The sequence below is a fragment of the Peromyscus leucopus genome, chromosome 2 (assembly GCF_004664715.2).
Source record: "Peromyscus leucopus breed LL Stock chromosome 2, UCI_PerLeu_2.1, whole genome shotgun sequence".
Classification (NCBI taxonomy): Eukaryota; Metazoa; Chordata; class Mammalia; order Rodentia; family Cricetidae; genus Peromyscus; species Peromyscus leucopus.
This window is the reverse complement of record NC_051064.1, coordinates 60,507,299-60,529,196: the sequence shown is the minus strand read 5'-3', so window position 1 is coordinate 60,529,196 and position 21,898 is coordinate 60,507,299. Positions and strand designations below refer to the sequence as shown.

Genomic DNA, 21,898 nt, shown 5'->3' with positions numbered 1-21,898 from the left:
TGCCAAGTTTGGGAGCCCCTGGAGATTGGATCTCTGGGACCTGCCTGACTTCTGCGCCTTGCTCCTACCCCACAGCATGGTGCTGGCTTCTGGGGAGCTGTGTTGTTGTGCTACTGTGATAGTCAGAATGGGGCGAGGTGATGGTGTGGTAAAGAGAGGTCTCAAAAGTAGTAGATCTTGGTAACTCGGAACCCTGAAAATGTATTTCTTCTTAACACTCTCCATTGTGGCTCACACAGGGCTCTACTTGTCTCTGAACTCTAGCACAAGTTAGCCATGTTCACAGATAGCCGAATGGCAGAGGATACCAAGCTCCAGATGACCTCAAGCAGGCCATTTATGGTAGAGCCAGAAGGGAGAGGTATAGATTTCATTGACAGCTGTCACACCAAACATCTGAGGGGGCCAGGAGGTGCCCACATCTCAAGAGCAGCATGAAGGACAGTTGGGCATGAGGAGGGGAGCCTTGCCTAACTTCTGCCCCTCAGCATTTTCTTCCCAAAGCCAAGGACCATGCTTCCTCCATCTGTGAATGGAGGTGAGGTTATGCTCTTATTCTCACTGACAAGGATATGTTAATACTCTTTAAGCCCAGCAACCATTGCTGCCCTTCCCAGGATGTCCTGTGAAGGGTAGCTGAGTGAAGATCCAGTCAGGGAGGCCTCTGGTAGGCAGGCCAGCCAGAAGCACCATTTCCCACTCAGCTGCTGCTCAACAGCCAGGTCTTTGGCTTGCACTGTCCATTAGTGTCCTGTTCTGTTAGATGAGGACCCACCCTGGCCACCTCATGGATGTGGGGATCGAAATAGAAGTGGACAGAACAGTGTTGACTGAGGAGCTCATCTCCGTGGTGCCTGTGATGGAGAGCACATCTAGGTTCTCCGACTCATGGTGTGAGGCCTCTGTACCACAGTGCCCACCAAACAGATTCATGGGTTATGTGAGGACATAGGATGTGTGCTAAGTGCCTGGTGCTGTGCCTAGTGATGAGTGGATAAGCTCTTAGTAGTATAGTCTGAGTGTTGGTAACTGCAGTTGGAATTTTCTTTGGGCTGCTAACCAGCTCCTAAATAATGACATGGAGAGTTATTAATTATGAAAGCTCGGCCTTTAGCTTAAGCTTGTCCCACTAGCTCTTACAACTTAATTTAATCCGTTTCTATTCATCTACATTTTGCTTTGTGGCTTTTTACCTTTCATATTGCATGTTTGACTCCCTCCGGGTCTCATTGGTGTCTCCCAACACCATGATTATCTCCTCCTCCTTCCTCTTGCTGTGCCCAGAAGTCCTGACAATACCTCCTGCTTAGCTATTGGTCATTTAGCTTTTTATTATACCAATCACAGTAATACATTTTTCACACACTGTACAAATATCCCATATTTCCCCCTTTTTGTCTAAATAAAAAGGAAAGGCTTTAACTCTAACAAAGTAAAACTATATACAATAAGAACAATTAGCAGGTAAAAATTACATTTACAATATTCAGTCCATTTGTATTTGGCAAATTCAGAGAAAATACTCCATTATTTATCCTATCTTGGTGAGTCCAAAGTTTTGCACCTAATTTACCTTCTATCATAACTTCAACTATAACTATCTAGTCTTCAACTCCATCAAAGACCTAAGAAGGATATAACATTACCTGAATAAACAGGAAATGCAGTGCAAGCCACTTCCAAAACTATAGAAATGACAGAGACATTTGGCTGCCTGGACAGTCATCCAAGGTTCATTTGCAATGCTGGGGCATCTGTTTTCGGCCTAAGACCTAGAATATCTGGCAAACTTTTCTATGAAGCAGGAATTTTAAAGGACTATCCCACCTTGTCTCGGCAAAGTTCAGCAGTCTTTTTCATTTGTGTCCTGCTTTATACAGTATACTTAATGTTAGCAGTTGAGGCAAGGGCAGTTTCTTGCCCATATGGCTAGCTTTGCCACAGTGAAAGCAAACTCCATATGAAGATTCTTCAACACACATCATCCTTTTATGAAGTGGATTGGTGCTGCCAGGAACAGAAATGTCTCAGTATCATGAAAAGCCTTAAGTTACTAAACATCTTAAATGCCATATTCTGTAGGTCTCTGAAGTGTTTGAAGATCCCCTATCTATCTAAAATATAGCTCTTTAACCTTGAAAACATACCTAACATAACTACAAGTGTGATTGTTATAGATGACTAACTACTAACGTGTGTTTTTAATTATCCTAACCAGTTTGTAATAATAGCTTTCAAGGACTAGAACTTTATATACATTTTAATGAGCTGCATAACTACAATACCTTAAACAAGAGTAGAAACATATGTATGGTACAACAAAATTAGCCTTAAATTTGTATCAATACACAAAAACCCATATCATTGTAAAATATTTGAGATGAATGGTTGTCTTTTTATCCTATATTCCTAAATCCCCACTAAATGATGACAAATATTCACAACCCACCGAGTTTACCAAAAACCACCCACCCCACCTCTTGGGAATGTGGGTATTATGTTCTCTAGACTGCTTCCTGTTGTCTGGGGGCGATGGCATCTCCAGGGGACTCTGAGAAAATTGAAACAATGGTCAAGTCCTGGGACGTGTAACATTTGTTGTCCAGTTTCAGAACTGTTCCCATGCAGAGGGATCAGCATATACGTCACCTGTCTTTTATTTTTTTCTGGTTTATTTCTTTATATCTGTAGCCAAGATTTTCAGGAGGTCTCACCCGATCAAACCTGATCTCTGTTAACTTTGAAGGAATCCACAGCCTTTCATTTCCTGTTGAAACAAAATCATAACCTCTCCCCCAATGCAATACATTTTCTGAATTCCATTTTAAAGTTGACATCCCTAAAATATCTAGGCTGGTTTATTTCAGCAGTTCCTTTTACAATCCCATGTTTCTTAGCAGCAGTCATGTGCTCATCAGCATTCATAAAATTCAAAGTCAACACAGGATACAGACCCCTGTATATTTCCCATCTTTACGTGGCTTTTTTCCCTTTATATTACTTTTTTCTCTCTTTAAAGACTTTATTGTTTTTAAACTATTGTTTTTTTTCCTTTGACTATCCCCATTTTCTTTTATTTTTTAAATGCCTATACACACTTTTAAACACACTGTAACCTGTTTAAATTTTTTTTTTCAGTCTGGACCTGCTGCTTTACTGTGTACCTGTGACATTCTCTGACTGTATGAGCCAAGCCTTAAACTCCAAGTGGCAGCTAGGCCCTCCACTGTGTGCTTCTGATGGTTGGCTCCACTCCCTCCTTGGATCCATGAGAGCCAAGCCTTAAGCCCACAGGCCTGGCAGAGAGCCTGTTTAACTGGGAGCTGCATTTAACAGAGGGATGCATTTAACCACCCCAGCTCTAGGGAGTTGGAGCCCACACTGTGGCAGGCGTTTTTCCTTAGTTTTTTGTTTCTACTTAACGTCCTGGCTGTTCAAGTGCTCTCTACATGGCAGAGCGGTGCCTCTGTGTGTGACGAGCATTGGGTTACTAGGCAGCTGTGTAGGGTTTTCCCCCCCAGCTTTCTCAGGCCCTATGTAGAAATCTGTGCCCCATGTTGGGCACCAAATGTAGCAGGCTTTCTTGGGCCACCAGCCCCCAAATCATGACACGGAGACTTATTATTAATTGTGAATGCTTGGCCTTAGCTTAGGCATGTTTCTAGATAGCTCTTTATTTTTTTAAGTTAAATTAACCCATTTCTATTAATCTATGTGCTGCCCTGAGGCCTGTTTACCTCATTTACATACTGCCCATCCTGCTTTCCTGCTGCCACTGTGTCTGTCTGTCTGGACCCCGGGTGGCTGGCTGGTTCCTCTTTTCTTTCTGCCAGCCAGCCCCACCTATTTATTCCTCCTCTGCCTAGCTATCAGATGTTCAGCTTTTTATTACACCAATCACAGCAATCCATTTTCACACAGTGTACAAATATCCCACAACAGGTGATGTAAAGTACCTCTTCAGTACCTGCTTTTCTCCCTAGTCTAAGAACTGAGTCGGTGTGGTGTGGACTAGGGGGCGGGAATAAGAAATAAAATCAGCGTCACATAATTTCTCGTTCTCTTCTATGTTGTTGGCCTCCCCAAGAGTCAAGTCTTGAGTAACTTGGGTAATTTCCTCATAACCTTCTCTTAGCACACCCTACTGGAAGAGGTGGTGGAAACCCCAGAGATGACCTCAAGGCAAACTACCATTTTGGAAAGCTGTGCCACATAGGACCGTGTGGCTCCTCTCCTGTCCACAAGGCAGATTCTCCTCCTTGCTGTGTAGTTGGTGCAGAGAGTCAGGCTCAGAAGAAGCTATCCTGATCTTGTCACCAACCAAGAAGGTCTTGGGAAGAACCCAGTGGATGTCTGTGTTGAGGGAAATAAACTCGTCTTTTGCTGGCGAGTGGATTTTACCTGAAGCTCCAATCCTGGTCTCATCCATGGCTATGGAGAGTTCAATGTTGAGGGTCTTGAAGGGTGAATGGTTGACTGTTGGAGTCTGTGCTGGGTGTACATGTGGACAGTGGGGCTATGCATGCTACCACTTGAGCTGACCCATCCCATAATTTTATAGGGAGGCAAATCTTGTGGAAAGCAGGAGAGTCCTTAGCCACACAGCACACTGGTGGTGTATTACTCCTGTTTCAAGGAGCCCACTCTCCTGATAGGGTCTGCCTTACCCCTGCTTTTGAGCATAAATGAAAGAGTGACAGAAAGTGCTGGCATGTGCACCTTCTGTGCCCTGGTGTCTGAGTGTGCTGAGCTCATGCCCCCGAGACACTTTGCAGCAAGCATGTGCTTTGCTGGCCGAGCACACTCTGGGCTCAGGAACAGGCTGTGTTACTGAATGGAATGGTGTCCCTGCTCAGTCACGCAGCTATGGGCATTGGAAACCTCCCCAAGTCCACACTGGACCTGCGCCATCAGATGGTTTTCCAGTGACGAAAATGGTATCTCCCTTGGAGAAACTAGGGTCATGGCCACATGGATGGCATTGACTGGGAGAGTCCTGCTGTAGGTGTTGGTGCCCAGAAGGCTGGCTGCTGTCTAGAGAGGACCTGTGCTGAGAAGGGCATGTCTTGCTCTTAGCATGTCAACGCAGTTACAGCTGGCATGGGATTTATTGGACAGACCCAGGGGTTCATTTTTTTTTTTTTTTTTTTTTTTTTTTTTTTTTTTTTTTTTTTTTTTTTTTTTAGCAAGAGCAGAGATGATATTGAGCTCGACAGTGTTGTTAGATAAAACCAGAAGTGAATGGATGAGTTAATAGATGCCTTGCCCATCTGACAAGCTATAGGCACAGCTCTGTCCTGTAGCCCGGGAAGGGGCTGGAGCATGAGGTTTCAGCTCCTTTGTGAAGAATGACATATGCAGGCATCACTATTGCCACTCCCAATCCCACGTTCATGGTAGGCATCACTAATGGACCCCTGTACACCATTCCATCAGTGTTCCTCAGAATCCTTAACACAACACACTGCCAGATGGCTGGAATCAGAAGATTGGAAGTGGAAACCCGTTTGCTATCACTATGCAAGATGGGGACAAGGAAAGCCAGCTGGGCTCACCACAGTCCGGATGTCATCATGGACCATTGACTGGTCCCAAGAGATAAGAATGGCAGGCACTCATCCCTGTTTTCAAAATGTACCCTCAATCAGTGAGTGCTCTTCTCTATGCTGTGGAGCCAACCAGGGGCTGGGTGGCCCAGGGAGGTTCATGTTCATGGAGACAGAGCCAGGGAACAGTCTTGCCTCCACTGGACTCTGCTTCTTGTGAAGTCTGAACCAACCAGGTGTCAACTGTGTAGGGAGGGACACGGGGACAAGCCTAGGACTGTGTGTCTTGGAGAAGCAACAGAGCCTGTAGGGGACATGGAGCAGGGTGATGGAGGCTAGATATCCACAGCCCACAGCATTTTAGGATACTTAACACACACACACACATTCCAAAAAGTCCAACCAGTATGGAGTGGCCACCAGGAAGTCATTTGTGTCAGAAATTGTTTGGTGACCAAATATAACCTGTGAGGGAATGAGTTTCTGGTCCTAGAGGTAGGCAAACAGAGAGGAAGGATGGCAGCCAGCCAAGCTACAAGAGAAGAATCAAGGGTCAGATAGAAACTAGATTCTGCAGGGAGGTGTCTGTCCTAGGCAGTGAATAGGTGCAAAGTGTACCCAAGAAGGAAGGACAGTTCTCATACACAAGCACGCCCACAAAGCCATCCTGGGAGAGGGAGTAGAGGAGGAAGGGGGAACCCCAGGCAGTAGGAAGCCACAGGGCTGTGGCTCTGGATGGAGTGATGAGTAGTTCCACAACTACTCAGACACAGCCACGTGGGCTTCGGTCCTTGACAAGTCCAGGAGGGAAGGTGCCAGGTCCTATTTGGTAGTGCCAGCTGATAGTGAGTTTCCTATTTCAATAGGCTGTTGGCAGGTCTTGGTGCCTGAGCCTGCCAGAACCAACACTTAGGTTTTTTTTGCTACAGCCACGAGGGAAGGAGGGGTCCTGGCTGCCCTCCCAGGCCGGTTTTCTCTGCTATTGAATCTGCGTCTGGGGTAAACTGGGAAGGGGTCTGGGTGGAAAACCCCTATTGGAAGGGGATCCTGGCTGTAAGTTAGGAGACCTGGGGTCTACCCCACTGTGTGTGGGATGCTCAGTGGTTTAAATCTGCGGGATCGTTAGGACAAGAGTTGTGAGAATGTCTCTAAAGGTGGACTAAAACACAGGATAGGTTCTGGCATCAGCTGAGGCCTCAGGGCATTGGCACCCCCAGGATGAATGCGGTGATGAGAGGAACCCCACAGACCAGTGCATCAAACACCTTTAGTTTAGTGCCTCCTAAAAGACTGGCTTTCATTTCTCACCAGTTGCAAAGGTTATAATTCCTGGAATATTGTATTGTTTTTTAAAGGCGGAATTATGGAAATAATCACAATGCCACTGCTATTTAGGGCCCACCATTGTCACTTTAAAAAGCATGTGAACAAGCTCATCTTTAGCAGACAGGAATTTTATATCCTTTTTCTCTCCTTGAACTATTTCTAGTCCACTTCCCCCATGGGGGTTTATCCTAATATAATATATTTTTTATGCTTGAAAGTCTTTTATTGATCACTGTTTCACACTCGTCTGCCACAACAAGAGGTACATAAATTGAAATAGAAATTTCTGGAGGAAAAAAAAATTTCCTGGGATCATAAAGCTCTACATTTTAAAACCTTTTAATTTTTTTCCCCCAGACCGAGTTGTGATTAGCATGCAAATTGTCAAAAACAAATTTAGATAAATAGTAAGTGTAAAAATAAAAAAAAAATATATCCAAAGCACACTTCTCGATAAAATGGGTAAGGCTTTCTTTCTTTCTCGATCAGCTCATGTATCTGTGAATTAATACTTTCTTACTGGTAGAATGAGACAGGACTTGGCCCTCCTTTTGTGCTGGTTTTCAGTGTTTGGAGGGCTGGAGCGTGTGAACAGGGAGCCGGAGACCATGGGGCTTGCTTCACTGTGTCACTTGATTCTTTGAATTTTTCCAAGATGTATGCCAAAAACCACAGGAAGGTCCGTCTTCAGACAGTATTTTTAATGGCCTCTTCATTTACAGCCCTGTTAGATCCGTGTGTGCGTGTGTGGTGTGTGGGGTGGGTGGGGGGGGGGGGGGGGGGGGGCGTGTGTGTGTGTGTGTGCGTGCGTGCGTGCGTGCGTGTGTGTGTGTGTGTGTGTGTGTGTGTGTGTGTGTCCACATGTGTAAGAATACAGGTATGGAAGCCGGAAGTCAGTGTGGGGTGTCTTTCTTACTCCGTCCCTTTATTTTTTTGAGACAGCGTCTCTTGCTGAACCCGGAGCTCGGCTGTTTGGTTAGTCTGACTGGATCCCCAAGGATCCTTCTGTCTTTGCCATCTCCAGCAGTAGGATCCCAGCTGTGCGCCGCCGGCCGCCGCCCCTGACTGATGTGTGGGTGCGGGGGCTCCAAACTCAGGTCCTCGCGCTTGTACAGCGGCCACTTCACCACGAAGCCCTTTTCCCTGCCCTTCCATCTCCATTCCGAGGGAGAGCGGAGAACTGGAAACCCCTGAACGGAGAGCAGGCTGTCTGTCCCCAGTCTTTAGATCCCGTCACTTCTCTGTGCTCAGAACGTCAGTGTTGTCCTGACCCAGGGAGAGCATCGGCCCTGCGGAAGGGTGAGAGCTTAGTGGTTAGCGCTTGGTGGTTAGCACTGGCAGACTGGGAGAAGCTGAAGGAGAGAGTGACAGAGGAGACCAGTGGGCAGTGCCTCCCCACCTGCTCTGATTGATTGGGTTAAGGGGGAAAGGGCTTTGAAGTTGACAGCAGGGAAGCGATTGTCTTACAGCCACTGTCCTCAAGCGCCCCTTTGAGAAGGCCCTGCTCCAGAGGGCGTTCAGTTGGAGGCCAAGCCCTTGGGAGCCTCAGGAAGCTCACTTGTCACAACTTCCCACTCCAAAGCCTGCCTTTATCAAGTTCTGGGAACTGGGGGGTGAGGGGCATAGATATCCATGGGCCTCAGGTCTGTGATCTTCCATCCATCTCCTTTGGGTGTCGGTCATTTTATATTTAGTCTAGGTGTCCAAGCTTCTCTGGACATGGCAGCTGGGTATACACACTTGCAGTCAAGGGTCCTACCCACATTTCCTGTCCTCAGAATACTGCTTCCTCTCCTGGTCCCCTCATACATTCCTCTCCCACAGGACTCCAGGCCAAAGCCTCTGCCAGGGATGTAGCAAAGTACTAAGTGGGAGCTGCTGATAAGGCTCTGTTTGCAGCCTGGGAGCCATCTTGCAGGGAAACAGGGACAGGGATGGGGAAAGACTGAACTGGACAGGCAAGTCCTGCCAGCCCGCCCCTTCAGAGCAGGAGAGTCCCTCCCAGAACTGAGAGTCCGTCCGTCCTGTCCGGGATGTGGTGTCAGATCTGGTAAGGACCCTAGCTCTGGAGAGTGTATGGCCTCACCACTAAGGAGAACATAACTTGCTTGGCATCCAGAAAGAGACCTGCTGTGCTGGCACAGGCTTAGCTCTGGAATCCCAGGGACTGGCTTTGAGTGTGTGTCCTCACCAGCCCCAGAGCCCCAGGCCTGGGCATCTTCAGCACCATGTGCTCGCCAGTGATGCAGTGGAGTGGAAAGGTGGGGAAGGGAAGCAAGGCCTGTACCTGCTCACCGGCGCTGCGCTGAGGACGTCCTCTGTGAAGCTGATGGTGACACTCAGTTGGGCAGAACCGAGCAACCTTGGGGTCAGGATGTGTCACCTTCTTGGTCCTCCCTTCCCTCTGTTGAAAAATGGAGATACTAGCGACCCCTCTTCTCCGGAGCTTTGAAGGTGTGTTGAACTAATGGGAGAAGCCCCCAAGCTGGCATCTTGTACTCCCCGCCCCCCAGGCCTACAGCCTGGGCAGATTCCGGAGTGTGCCTGCCTCTGCCTCTGCTCCCCCAGCTGTGCCGAGTCAGAGGCCAGCCCCATTCCGAGATGTCCCAGGTGACGGGCACTGCAACGTTTCACAGAGGAGCCAGCCAAAGAGGAAGCATGCAGGGCAGGAGTCCCAGGGCTAGGGGTGGAGGCTGGGGCAGGGGGCAGTGGTGGGAGTTGGTCTGAGCTGACAGTACCAGAGGCGTTCCTCCAGTGCCCCAGCACCAAAAAGGGTCAGGGGTGGCCATGAGAGGTGGACAGAGGTCAAAGTAAGCATGTCATGTGTCTCCTTCAAGGATCATTTTATTGGGAACTTTTTATTGGGGGGAGTGTTATGCTCATGTGCAAATGAGAATTTCTAGAAAACAAAACATCAGGAGAGTTGGCCTATCCACTGCTTCTGCCCTCCTAACAGCCCTGGAGAACACATGAATGACCATGGTCAATACTAATATTTTGTGTGTGTGTGTGTGTGTGTGTGTGTGTGTGTGTGTGTGTGTGTGTGTGTTGCATGCATGTGTGTCAAGGCCACAGGACAACCTCAGGTACTCAGTATCATTCCTCAGGTACCACATGCCTCCTTTTCTTGGATCCAGGCAGGGTCTCTCGTTGGCTCAGAACTCACCAAGTATGATAAGCTGGCTGTCTAGCCAGCACCAGGGATCTCTCTGTCCTGACCTCCAGTGCTGGGATTAGGAGTGTGCACCACAGTGTCTGTTATGTGGTGTCTGGGGATAAAATTCAGATCCTCGTGCTTGTAATGTTAGTACTATACCAGCTGAGCTGTCTCCCCGGCCCTGTTTATTTGTTTTGAGAAAGGGTCTGGCTCTTTAGCTCAGGCTGGCCTAAGATTCACTAGGTAGTAGAGCAGGCTAACCTTGAACCTGCCATCCTCCCACCCCTGCCTCCTGAGATCTGGGATTGTAGGCGGGTGCCACCTCACCCAGGTGCCAGCACAAGTTTTCAAATGAGGAGGCTGCCACATGGCCCTAACTACTCTTACTGATGTCAGCTAGGGAGACTGAGGCCCTGATAGCCCAGGTGAGGTGCCTGGTCATCCCCTTCCCCCAGCTGGCCTTGACCCAAAGCTCAATCGTAAGGCATTCTCCAATGTTAAGGGCTCTTTCTGATTTCTTACGTAATTCAGATGGAAAAGCTCCAGAAGGCAGCCCCCACGGTGGATCTGTTCGGAGCCGGTATTCAGGGACCTGGATTTTTAACCAAGCTTTGAGATATGCATCTGGTACGTGATGGCTGAGGGACCAACGAGGCCTGATCGGGGTCAGCATGGAGGGTGGGCACCGCTGGCCATGGCGGCCAGCTACATACCCTGAGCAAGCAAACTCTGCTAGTCTCTCAGGGCCTGAGGGGCCACCCTCCCTCCCCCACTCCCCATCCGGCCATTGTGAACAAATCTTGAGTCTGTACCCAGGGATGACAGGACGTCTGGAAATCTGGTGGTCTAGATTCTCTGGACAATTTCAGCAAGACTTCCTCTGGGCCACCGACAGCCACGGAGGAGAATGGTCCCCCAACCACCTGTGTGTGTGTGGTACCTCCATCCTTCCCTGCAGGACTTCCCAGCCTGCAGCAGCTGTGTGCCTCTGTCTCAGCAGCACAGGGCCATGTGTTGAGCGTTTGCCCTGTCTCTGTTGGCTATGACCCTCCTCCTCCTCCTCTCCTCCTCCTCTCCTCCTCATCCTCCTCCTCCTGTGCATGCTGGAAACTTGCTTCTGAGGAAAACGATTTTGAAATGCCGGTGGTAGCCACAACGCTCCCTTGCTGAGTGCCAGCAGTAACCAGGCCTTCTGCTGAGACTCACAGTCTCACCACGTCTCATCCCCATGACGATCGGTTCGCTTCACAGAGAGGACTCCTGGGCCTTTTCCTGACTGGCGCTCAGGGAGTTAAGATTTAGACCTCGGTGGGTTGCGGCTACTGCTCGGTGAGGCCACCACTCTCTTTTCTCTGTCCATGCACACCTTCTACCCACAGGGAACCTGGAGCCCCGGCACTGAGGGTGATCGGAAGGTGAGCTTCGGAGTCCCTCCTGCCAGCGTGTGGTACTTATCCTCCCTCTGTCAGGGGTAGGGAGACGGTCAGAAGCCTCACAACAAGGCAGCCTGAACTCTCAGCTCCGCACCAGCAGAAGAGGTGGTCTGCCTTATAGGCCCTCATTGTAAACAGTATTGACTCCGTAGACTGCACTCCTCTACAACCGGGCCAGGGTCCCACCTCGAGCCTCCAGGTCCTATTCTGGCTGTCACGACACCGTCACCAAGTTATCCCCAGGCCCGCTGACCTATCTGCCCCCCATTAGACGGAGGGCAGGGATCACATCTATCTCACTGCCGAGCCTCAGTGCCTGGCCATCCCCGATGCTCAATAAATCCTTGGTTGGTGGAAAGAAACTGGCAGAAACTGTTAGAGGGGGTGGAGGCGCCAAGACGACAGTCAGGAAGTTACCACTTGGTGATGGATGAGCCCGGCAGCAAGCCACCATGAAATACTGAGTCCTCGCTGTGTGCCAACTACGGGGCTGAGTGCAGAGAAATGTGTGCGCTCTGTTGCTTCGCGTTTGTATCTTTCCCAGTGTGGCAGGGGTGATGTATATGCAACCCTAAGAGGCAGACTGCTCGGTGCTGTGCGGGATTTGGATGCCAGCGGCCCTGAAGTAACTCGCAGTACCACGGGCACTGGCCACTGTCTCCTAGAACAGTGCTTCTCAACCTTCCTAGTGCTGCGACCCCTTAATACAGGTCCCCATGTGGTGGTGACCCCCAACCATAAAGGTATTTTTGTTGCTGCTTCGTTACTGTAATTCTGCTACTGTGATGAGTCCAAATGTACATAGCTGTGTTCCCCGATGGCCTTAGGCGGTGCCTGTGAAAGGGTCATTTGCCCTAGTGCTTCCTCTGTGCCAGAGGCTCGTGTGCTATCTGTGTGTCCTGCTCTCACTGGGAGAGGCAGGAGCCACAGTCCTGTTGGCACGTGAAGAATCCAAGCTGTAGACAAGTGAAAGTGGGTTCTAGAGGAGGAGCGGGGGTGGGGGGGGTGGGGGAGTGGAGAGGTGGGGGGGGGGGGTTGGCATACAGACTCTCCCAGGTGCTTGACAGAAGAGTCTCTGCTTCTGGGCACAGAAGAAAAGAGTGGCAGTTAGTGATCGTTACCACTCCCCATGGGTCTTCAGGGAACGTGGTTCTTGTGTGTTCAGTCTTGCCATTAACGCCCTTGCCTTTTCCAAAGAAGAGACTTGGGCACAGCCTGTGAATGGCAGAGTCGAGCTCCTTCACACTGAAGGAGTGATGCTCCCACCTTGACTGCTGGGTGCCAGTCGTTTCCTGAAAAGTCACGTGCCTAGGCCCCCAGACCCAGCAGCTTGAGTATGACCTGTGCTGGGACCAAGACCTCTTGCACATGCTTCCTGGCCTTCCTGTTCTAGAAGGTGGAAGCTGGGCCCAAGTAGTCTCAAGCCTGCAGGAGGGCTCTGCCCACTGGACATGGGCAGGCTCTTTACCTGGGGTCCCTGGCAGGTTGGCTGTGTCCAGCCTCCCTGCCATGGACTTTGTCCCAGACTCTACATGGTGGGTCATTTTGGGGGGGGGGGTCAGCCTTTTTAGTTCTCTGCACCTAGGAAAAGGCTCCAAGCAGAGAAGTCAGGTGTGTGTGTGTGTGTGTGTGTGTGTGTGTGTGTGTGTGTGTGTGTGTGTGTGTTGGGGGGTATTCTCTGTGACTGAGAGCACCATGGCTCCTTGGCAGATGTGGACTGCTGTTCTTGGTGAGCTTGTCTATAGTGGGACTGGACACTTGCTAGGGGGAGTGAAGGGCCAGCTGGAGGGCGGTGCACAGAGCACAGCCTGCTGTGGAGAAATTACCAAGGCCAGACTGATGGCAGGTGCGGAATGGGGACCCGAACCCCTGTGGCCTGATTTGAAGTCTGTGGTCTTCCTCTCTGTCCAATGCTGGAGTGACGTCCTTATGGTGTGGTGGCCCATCCCAGCACTCTGGGTCCCTCCCCTTTTTCCTCTTAATGTGTATGTGCAGGACTCAGTCCAGGCTGTCACCTTTATCCTGCAGATGATTCGGAAGCCGGGGAACAGAGGTGGCTGCAGGTGGATGTAGGACCCAGGCTTCATGAACTCCAGCTCAAGGCTGTCTCTGTGGTCCTCGACACCCTTTTGTCTGCCAAGGGACCTTGTGGGTCCTGGGCCTTGTGCTGGCACAGTAGCTCACTGTCCCCTGCTGTTTTCCAGGGTCCTACGAATGTGCGATCTGCGGCAAGAAGTACAAGTACTACAACTGCTTCCAGACCCACGTGCGGGCGCACCGAGGTGAGCGGCGCCCGGCTGCCCCGTGCTCTGCCCGGTGTCCCTGGAGACCCTGAGAGTTCATCCTCCTTCAGCCGTAGGAGTAGGGGCGTGGAGGGAGGGAGGAGCCTTCTTGGTGTGGGAAAAATAGTGTGTGTGTGGGGGGGTGGGAGGGGGGGGGGTGACAGTCAGGCCTTGAGGGCTCTAGGGATGCTCAGTAGGAGTATCACCTCCCCTTCCCCAAAAGGCCATGTGCTCATGTCATCTCTTGTTGCTCTGGACAACTCAAGAGAGGGGCCAGCAGCTCCTTAGTTTCCCTTTCTGGAGTTCAGGGGACAAATGAACTGGCACCTGCCCCTCCTGAGCTGGGGTCAGGGGAGAGAAGCCCAGGTTCAGGCCCAGGTGATCTTGAGCCTCGGGGCAGAAGTGAGCCTTTGTCCCTCATAGCATCCATGCGTGGACAACACTCCGGACTCCCTCCAGCTGCTCCGCTCACGGTCTCTCCCTTGGCACAGCGCTGCCCCGGCTTCATCTTTACCAGTTGCCTACCTCCTTCCTCTCTCTCTCTTTTTCTCACAGATACCGAAGCCACCTCAGGGGAGGGAGCCTCCCAGAGCAGTGAGTACTTTTCCCACCTCCTGGGTGGGTGGGGACCAAGCACTGGGCCTGGAAAGGAGCTGCTCCTTCCTCCCTGGGACAGCCTTGAAAAGCCTTTGAGAAACACGCTGCTGGAGACCAGGCCTTAGGACCAGAGGGGCCTTAGGAAATCAGAGCAGGCCTTCTCAAAGTGGGTGCTGAGGAGGGTTCTCTCGCAAAAGGCTTCTCTGGCCACGTAACTTTGGGAAACCATGAGTTGTACCCACATGGGCATCTTTGTCATGGGTGTCCCATGCCACCAAGAACATCTCCAGGAAGCACCTTCCTTGTACTTTGGATCCTGGCTCATGGACCTGGTTCTGTAGCCTGTGCCGGGGAATAGTTCTCTTGGAGGACCTTCAGCCTTGGGCACAGATGTCCTAGATGCCTGGTCCTAGGGTTTCAGATGCTGGGGCCCTGTGGTAGTTGCTCACAGGTCCTACCGGCCTCCACTTCCAACTCGATAACGCCATGGGATGATAAGCAGACAGCCCGCTGGGTTCACTCTGAGGTGAAACCTCTGCCCTTCCACCCACCCTGTGCACACCAGGAGCCTCAAGTGTTCACCCCTCCCTGACTGTCCCATGGGGGCCCATGTCTGGGTCCATCCATCGGAAGATGCAAACTAGAATCTTCTGAGCGCATTGTCCCTGACCACTCAGATACCACCCAGATTGCCCAGCGCTAGGAGTGGCTCAGTGAGTGCACTCACATAAAGGGCTGCCTGCAGAAGTGGGGTGTGTGTGAATGTGGTCCAGCTCCCCATGGCTGTGTGCACAGCCCCAATGAGTGAGGCCAGGCCCAGAGGGGCTCGTCTGCTGTGACTGTCGGAAAGCACAGGCATAGGGGGAGGGGTGCCGATGGAAGTCAGGAGGCTGGGCACCCTTGGAAGGGTCTGCCTCCTGCTTCTTGAGCCAAGGGTTCAGTTCCGCAGGGCTCTCTGTGGCTGCAATGTGACCAAGGTGCTTGCTCAAGGCCTAAACACTTTGTTTGGTAGGGGCCAAGAAGTGTTTTCTGTAGAGGACCAGGTGAGGAGGAGGCTGTGCCCCGGGGCATAGCATCTCCAGCCTCAGCCCCTCACTTGTAGTGGGAACTCCAAGGGGACAGGATGGGGCTAGATTCCCACCAGTGAAGATGGCGGCCAGGATCTGGCCCAGGGAGCCAGTATGACACCCTGTTACTTGTGTTTGTTGCACCACTATAAAATACTTAAAGATAACAAGTATCACTCAAAAAAGGGAGGTTAGGATATAAGCTAGCCTCAGCTGAAGAAGGGCCCCACCTGAGGCTAAGCCCCGAGAACACTGTTCTGGAGGCGCCCACTCTGGAGAGGTGAGCAAAGTTGATAGGAATCCTCTGTGTTCAGCTTGGCCAGACACCTGCCATAGACCGTAGCTCTGAGGCACAGCAGCTGTCTCTCTCCCCAGCCCAGCCCTGTCGCTGTCTGCTTCAATAACTCCTCGCTTCTCTTCTGGCCCCTGTGGTCTGCCTGTGGTCAGCCACACATTTAAAGACCTTCCTTATTTATCCTTCCTTCCTTGGCTATTCTGGGTCCCTGGCCTCCCTGGAAGCCTGTCAGTGGGCTGTTGTTCTATGTCTGGCTTCCACTGTGCAGGCTCCCTAGTGTTGGTGCTGTGGTGGGAGTGTTTTTAGACCTTGCTTCATTTTCCATTCCTCTATATGGGCCATTTCCCCCACGGCCAGAGTGCTGTCTCCTCTGTCCTATGTCCCAACCTAGGTCAGACCAGCAGCAGTGCTCTGTGTCTCGTGAGCTGATGGGTCGGCCTTGGCACGGGGCTGTAGAACATTGGATCTGAAAGGTGGAGAATATCAACTCCAGCCTGCCACCTTGCACATGAAGACCCTGAGTCTCAGAGTGTGGCAATTATGCAGCTTGTTAGCAGTAGAGGCAGGCCTGGATAAAAGGTCCTTGAACTTCCTCATCCAAGGACCTGTTGTATATTTAGCAGGGAGATAATCCAGTCACACACAGACATAGAGACACACCCACCCACTCACCCATCCTTCAGAATGAGGGGATCAAAGAGCAGTCCCACCATATACTTCCCTAGATCCCATCTTCATCTCCTAGATCTTCTTTGGAAAACCCTGCGCCGTGACATTTACCCTATTCGTTGGGGTGGTAGCCATTTTGACCTGTCTTATTTAGGGTTTCTATTGCTATAAGGAAACACCGTAAGCAAAAGCTACCTGGGGAGGGAAGGGTTTATTTGACTTACACTTCCTCATGACTGTTCATCACTGAAGGAAGTCACAACAGGAACTCAAACAGGGCAGGAACCTGAACCTGGAGGCAGGAGCTGATGCAGAGGCCAGGGAGGGAAGCTGCTTACTGCCTTGCTTCTCATGGCTTGCTCAGCCTGCTTTGTTATAGAACCCAGGACCACCAGCCCAGGGATAGTACCACTCAAAATGGGTTGGGTCCTCTGCTATCAATCACTAATTAAGAAAATGCCCTACAGCTGGATCTTGTTCTTTTCTTCATTATGAGGAGCTGTTGTTATTCCCATCTCAGAGAGGCGTTAGGGAGTGTGTCCAAATTCAGTCATATTTTTGCCAACGGTAGAGTTGGGTTTGGGCTTAGGCGTGTCTCACTCCGGAATCTGCCTCCTGTAGCAGGTCCATGGTGGCATTCCTGAGCCGCCCGGCTCTCGTTTCACTGGCAGACGCCTTTGGGAATAACTCACTCTCTCCCTATTCAACTCCTCCATTAAAGTTCTGGGACATGAGGAGACCGTGCAGATTCATCAGGGCAGATGGGGGTGGTTTTCAGTGATGGAAAGTTGGGGGGGGGAGATGTGTTTTATTGGAGCTGGGAAACGTGGCCTGTGGGGAGAGGAGCAGGTCTGCGACAGGAGAGGCTGTGGGCAGAGATACATGCCAGCAGAGAGATCGGCCTCGGAGGGCAGGCAACGCCGGGCAGTCTGAGAGAGGAAGGTCAGGACTTCATCCCAGCTGGAGTTAGCGCCCAGGCAGCTTTCCATGCTGGCATCTGGAGACGATGATGGGATTGTGGGAGAAGCTAAGGATTATGGTCCAGATGGGACAGAATGGAAGGAAAGGTTCCTCTGAGCTGCCTGGCTTGCCATGGGAAAGGAAGTGATGCTGAAGCAGAAGCCTAAGAAAGGACCCAGGGTCGCCTGATCTGTGTGCCCTAGACTTCCAAAATGAGACAGGGAAAATGAGGAGGGCGGAGACCACACCTCCCACTCCCCGCCCCCCACCCCCCACCAGCTCCTCTTTGGAAGACCCTGGTACTCCTTCCTGTGAATGTCTACAAGTGCCTGAGCTGTGGGTCCTCGGTGACAGTCCGCCCCTGCAGCCTTCCGGGACCACCATTCCAGGGATGGGCTGAGGGCGGAGGTGGGACGAAAGATGACCAGTGTCCTTCCTGTCCCTGAGTTCAGCTGAGAAGGGGAGCAGAACCCTTCTCACCCTTCTGCAGAGTGGTGCAGCCTTGGCGTGGAGTATTCCGTTGGCTCCTTCCTGTACTGGATGCTGAGGAGCAGGAAATGGGTCCAGAGCAAAGCACCCCACCACGGTTCATCCCAGCAGAGAAAGGCTGGGAACCCTGAGTCGGCTCTAGCTTGAAGTTCAGTGAATATTGGTCCCTAGCTCTCTCTTCTTCTCTCCATACAGCCTTGAGCAAGCTGCTGTACCTCTGTAGGCTGCCTAGGGACCTTGGGAGATAAGATTGATGGGCCCTCCATAGGTCAGCCAGAGGAACACAATTCAACAGGTCTGAGCCAGTTCAGAAGCAAGAGGTTGTGCCCTGGAGGGAAAGGTATAGGTCTGGTTGCTGCTAGCCTCACTGTGGGAGGCCTAGGGAACAGGCAAACTCGGACCAGTGTTAGCTGTCAAGTCTATAAAACTTAATGATTCAGAGCAACCCACCCTGGTTTTCTCCCAGTTTCTATGGTTGGGAATTCGAGTGTGGCTTTTCAGGGTCCTCTGGTTTCGAGATTCCCACAGGACTACAGGCAGATTTGGTCAGAGCTGTGGTCTCATCCCAGGCTTCAGCCGGTAGGTGTTTCTCCTAGGTTTGCTTGAGTGAGAAAGCCAGGATTTCAGGCCTCTGTACCTCTCAAACTGTTGCTCTGAGGGCCTCAGTTCCCACTGGCTACTCACAGAGGGCCAAACTCAAGTCCTTGCCACCTGCGTCTCCTCCCTGTGACTGAACTAAGAACACAGCAGCCAACCACAGACTGAGCAGGGGACACGTGGTGTGTGCGAGGCCAAAGCCCTGGCTGCCTGTCACCCAGCTTCCAGAGTGACATCCCATCACTTCGACCATATTCTCCCAATCAGAAGCCCCCTGAGAGGAGTCACACAGGGTGTGAACACTAGCTGCAAGGGCCATCAGCGTGCCTCTGAAGCCAGGCTGCCTTGCTGTAGGACTTGGGGCCGATCACGTCCCTTTAGTTCGCTCATACATTAATGGGAGACTGTTTCTTCCCTCTGTTGGAAAGACTGGTTGGGAGAACCGAGGGAAGGGCCTGGGGCGGCGCCTTGTTCTCAGTTACGTCTGGCCTTCACCATAGGAGCTGCAGTGGTGGATACTCCTCTGTGGTGAGAGATGAGACCCATCTAGAGCCAGGTCCTGGAGAACTTGAGTCTCACGGGGAGGGTTTGAGGGGTTGGTGTGGGAATCAGGCTCCCAGGTCTGTGGTTCTGGATCTCCACAAAGAACACCTGTTGTTACAATCCAAGCCTTACAGTCCCAGAATGCATTCTAACTCGGCCCTGGAGTGGAGGCTGAGGGGGTTGTGGAGGGAGACCCAGCTGCGCGTGGAAGAGGAGCTGCTCAGAGAGAGGTCCAGGGAGTGAGGAGGAGTAGCCTCTGTTCAGAAGAGGTGGGCAGTGCCGGGACTCAGATGGCTCAGGATCAAGTTCTCCGTGGGGCCCTCCAGTTGGGGCCAGAGCGGGTTGGTCCCGTCTGGGTTCCAGAGTCTGGTATACTGACCAGCAGCCTCACCGCAAGTGACCAGTGTCGTCCTTCTGTCCCACCCCCCGCCCCCAGACAATTTCAGGTACACCTGTGACATCTGCGGAAAGAAATACAAATACTACAGCTGTTTCCAGGAACACAGAGACCTCCACGCCGTGGATGGTGAGTCAGGCCCCTCACTCTTGGGAGTCACCTCAGAGAAAGCCTTCCTCAGGGGCACCGTCCCCTGTAACGCAGAGCCCCGGGGAGACGGATCTCGGCTGCAGGATTCTGGGGAGGGAATGTCCCTGCGTATCCACGTTCCCTTCTGTGGCTGATCCAAATGAAACTGCTGCTGCATTTTTTTATTTTTTTAGAGGTCAAAATGAGTCGAATGCTGAAACTTCGTCTCGTGCCGTTTTACAGTTTTATGTCGAGTGTTTGCATGCTGTAGCGAAATTAACCCAATTTGTTAAGATGAACGATGTCCCTTGAGCATCTTATAGAGGCGGAGGTTGGAACAATAAATTCAAGTCTTTTATCTATAGCGTTCTAAGACTCCTAGAAAGAGGGTTTGGGACCCAGAAAGGACTTGAGGTTCCCTATCTAGCCCTACACCTCAGCCACTGAGCCGTGATGTAACACCAGGCTTGCCTCTTCCACAGCCTCCCCTCCCCTCCCTTTTCCCTCTCCTCACCTTTGAGACTCCTCTGCTATGGCACTCATGCTGGGGAGTTGTGAGCAGCAAGTGTCTGGTGTGGGCCGCTGCCCCCAGGGAGGAGGAAGAATGGGCCAGGGTGGAGGTCAGGCCTCCTGGTGGCGCAGACAACCCCGTGAAGCTAGGCATGGCTGGAAGAGGTAGCTGTGGCCAGGGACTCACAGGCCTTCTGTTTGCTTTTTTCCTCCTGCGGCTGTCGCCTCCCGCCTGGGTACAGTGTTCAGTGTGGAAGGGGCTCCCGAGAATCGGGCAGGTAAGTCTTTGTGGCTGTCTGTTTTCCCTGTCTCCAGCTGGGGTCCTGTGTCCTGGCTGACCGGTATGCTAAGGCCATGTGTTCTCCCACAGACCCCTTTGACCAAGGTGTTGTGGCCACGGATGAAGTGAAGGAGGAGCCTCCGGAGCCTTTCCAGAAAATTGGACCAAGTATGCGGGACCCTGGGGCCAAGGGCTGGCGGGCGGGTCGGGGGAGGGAGGCGGCCTGAGCCACACTGCTAGAAAGGCTGTGGCCCAAACCTGCAGCCCTGTTGCCCACCTGTCCGTTGGGCTAAGCAGTCTCAGGACTTTAGCCTTCAAGGAACTGCAGACAGTGTGGGGTCAAGGCCAGGGTAGTGAAAGTAGCCAGTCCACAGTCTTACTTGATCAATTCGTTTATGGTGACCCCACAGTCTGTTAGTTTCCTGTACTTCAGCCTCCCACAGCAGTGAGAGAAATGCTCGCCGCAGACTCGGGAGATGTTAATGAGATCCCAGACTGCTAGTGCTGTAGCCCAGTGCCAGAACAATGTACTAGGTGCTCAGAGGGTGATGACTGAAGTCGAGGGACATCTCATTGAACAAAGCTAAGGAGGGCAGCCACCTGCAGACGCAGACACTTATAGACACTTATCCCATACAACCCCTCAGGACAGGAACCACGCCTGTAACTTGGGTGTTTTCAGCAGACTTGTCTTGGATGTTGTACAGATGTAGATGGCAGACATGGCCCTGCACTCGGGTAATTCACATGGAGATCAGGGGTGTGGGAGGGTAGACAAGTGAGCAGACAGTTAGAACCCAGAGCATCCAGATCTTCAGGGGTCAGAGAAGTCCTGCATGAGAACCAAGAAGCTTCCAGGGCAGATACAGGTAGGGATGGAGCCCCATGTCACATTCAGAGGTAGGGGATGTCACATTCAGAGGTAGGGGATGTCACATTCAGGGGGGGGAGGGGGGGGGGAGGGGGGGATGTCACATTCAGAGGTAGGGGGTACCAGAGTAGGGATGTCACATTCAGAGGTAGGGGATGTCACATTCAGAGGTGGATGTACATCAAGTATTCACATAGAGGGATGTCACATTCAGAGGTGGGGGAGTAAAGAGTGGGGATGTCACATTCAGAGGGGATGTAAAGGGGGGGGGGGGTGGGGGAGGGGGGGGAGGGGGGGATGTACATCAGGTAGGATGCACATCAGAGGGGAGTCATCAGGTGGGGATTCACATAGGTGGGGATGACACAAGGTGGGGTTCATTCAATATCTTAGAGGTGTCTCATTTCTTCAGAGTATTCATGAGTATCTAGACTTTGTAGGCAGAGCTTTTTATCGGGACTGCTGGCTCCCAAATAAACACACAGAAGTCTCAACATTAATTATATATGTTCGGCTGATAGCTCAGGCTTATTACTAACTAGTTCTTACAACTTAAATGAACCCATTTCTATTCATCTATTTTTTTGCCATGTGGCTCATGGCTTTACCTGTCCTCCAGCATGTCTTGTTCCCTCTGTGTCTCCTGGCAACTCCTCTGACTCCACCCTTCTTTTTCCCAGCCTCCTCTGTGTCTGGGTCTCCTGCCCAGTCACTTCCTGTCCAGCTTTTGGCCAGTCAGCTTCTTTATGA

General features: G+C 51.5%; 1 protein-coding gene across 2 annotated transcripts in view; it reads left to right on the top strand.

Moving 5' to 3' along the window:
* Znf618 (zinc finger protein 618) overlaps positions 1 to 21,898 on the top strand; it is a 175,352-nt gene that overhangs the window by 109,458 nt on the left and 43,996 nt on the right. The window contains exons 4-9 of one of the 2 annotated variants that reach the window (XM_037202603.1): positions 10,561 to 10,656; positions 13,667 to 13,744; positions 14,300 to 14,338; positions 19,398 to 19,487; positions 20,240 to 20,275; positions 20,368 to 20,445. In XM_037202603.1, coding sequence (XP_037058498.1) covers positions 10,561 to 10,656; positions 13,667 to 13,744; positions 14,300 to 14,338; positions 19,398 to 19,487; positions 20,240 to 20,275; positions 20,368 to 20,445 — 417 coding nt within the window. The remainder of the gene's footprint in view (positions 1 to 10,560; positions 10,657 to 13,666; positions 13,745 to 14,299; positions 14,339 to 19,397; positions 19,488 to 20,239; positions 20,276 to 20,367; positions 20,446 to 21,898) is intronic. The other variant, XM_037202602.1, reaches the window with a different exon arrangement.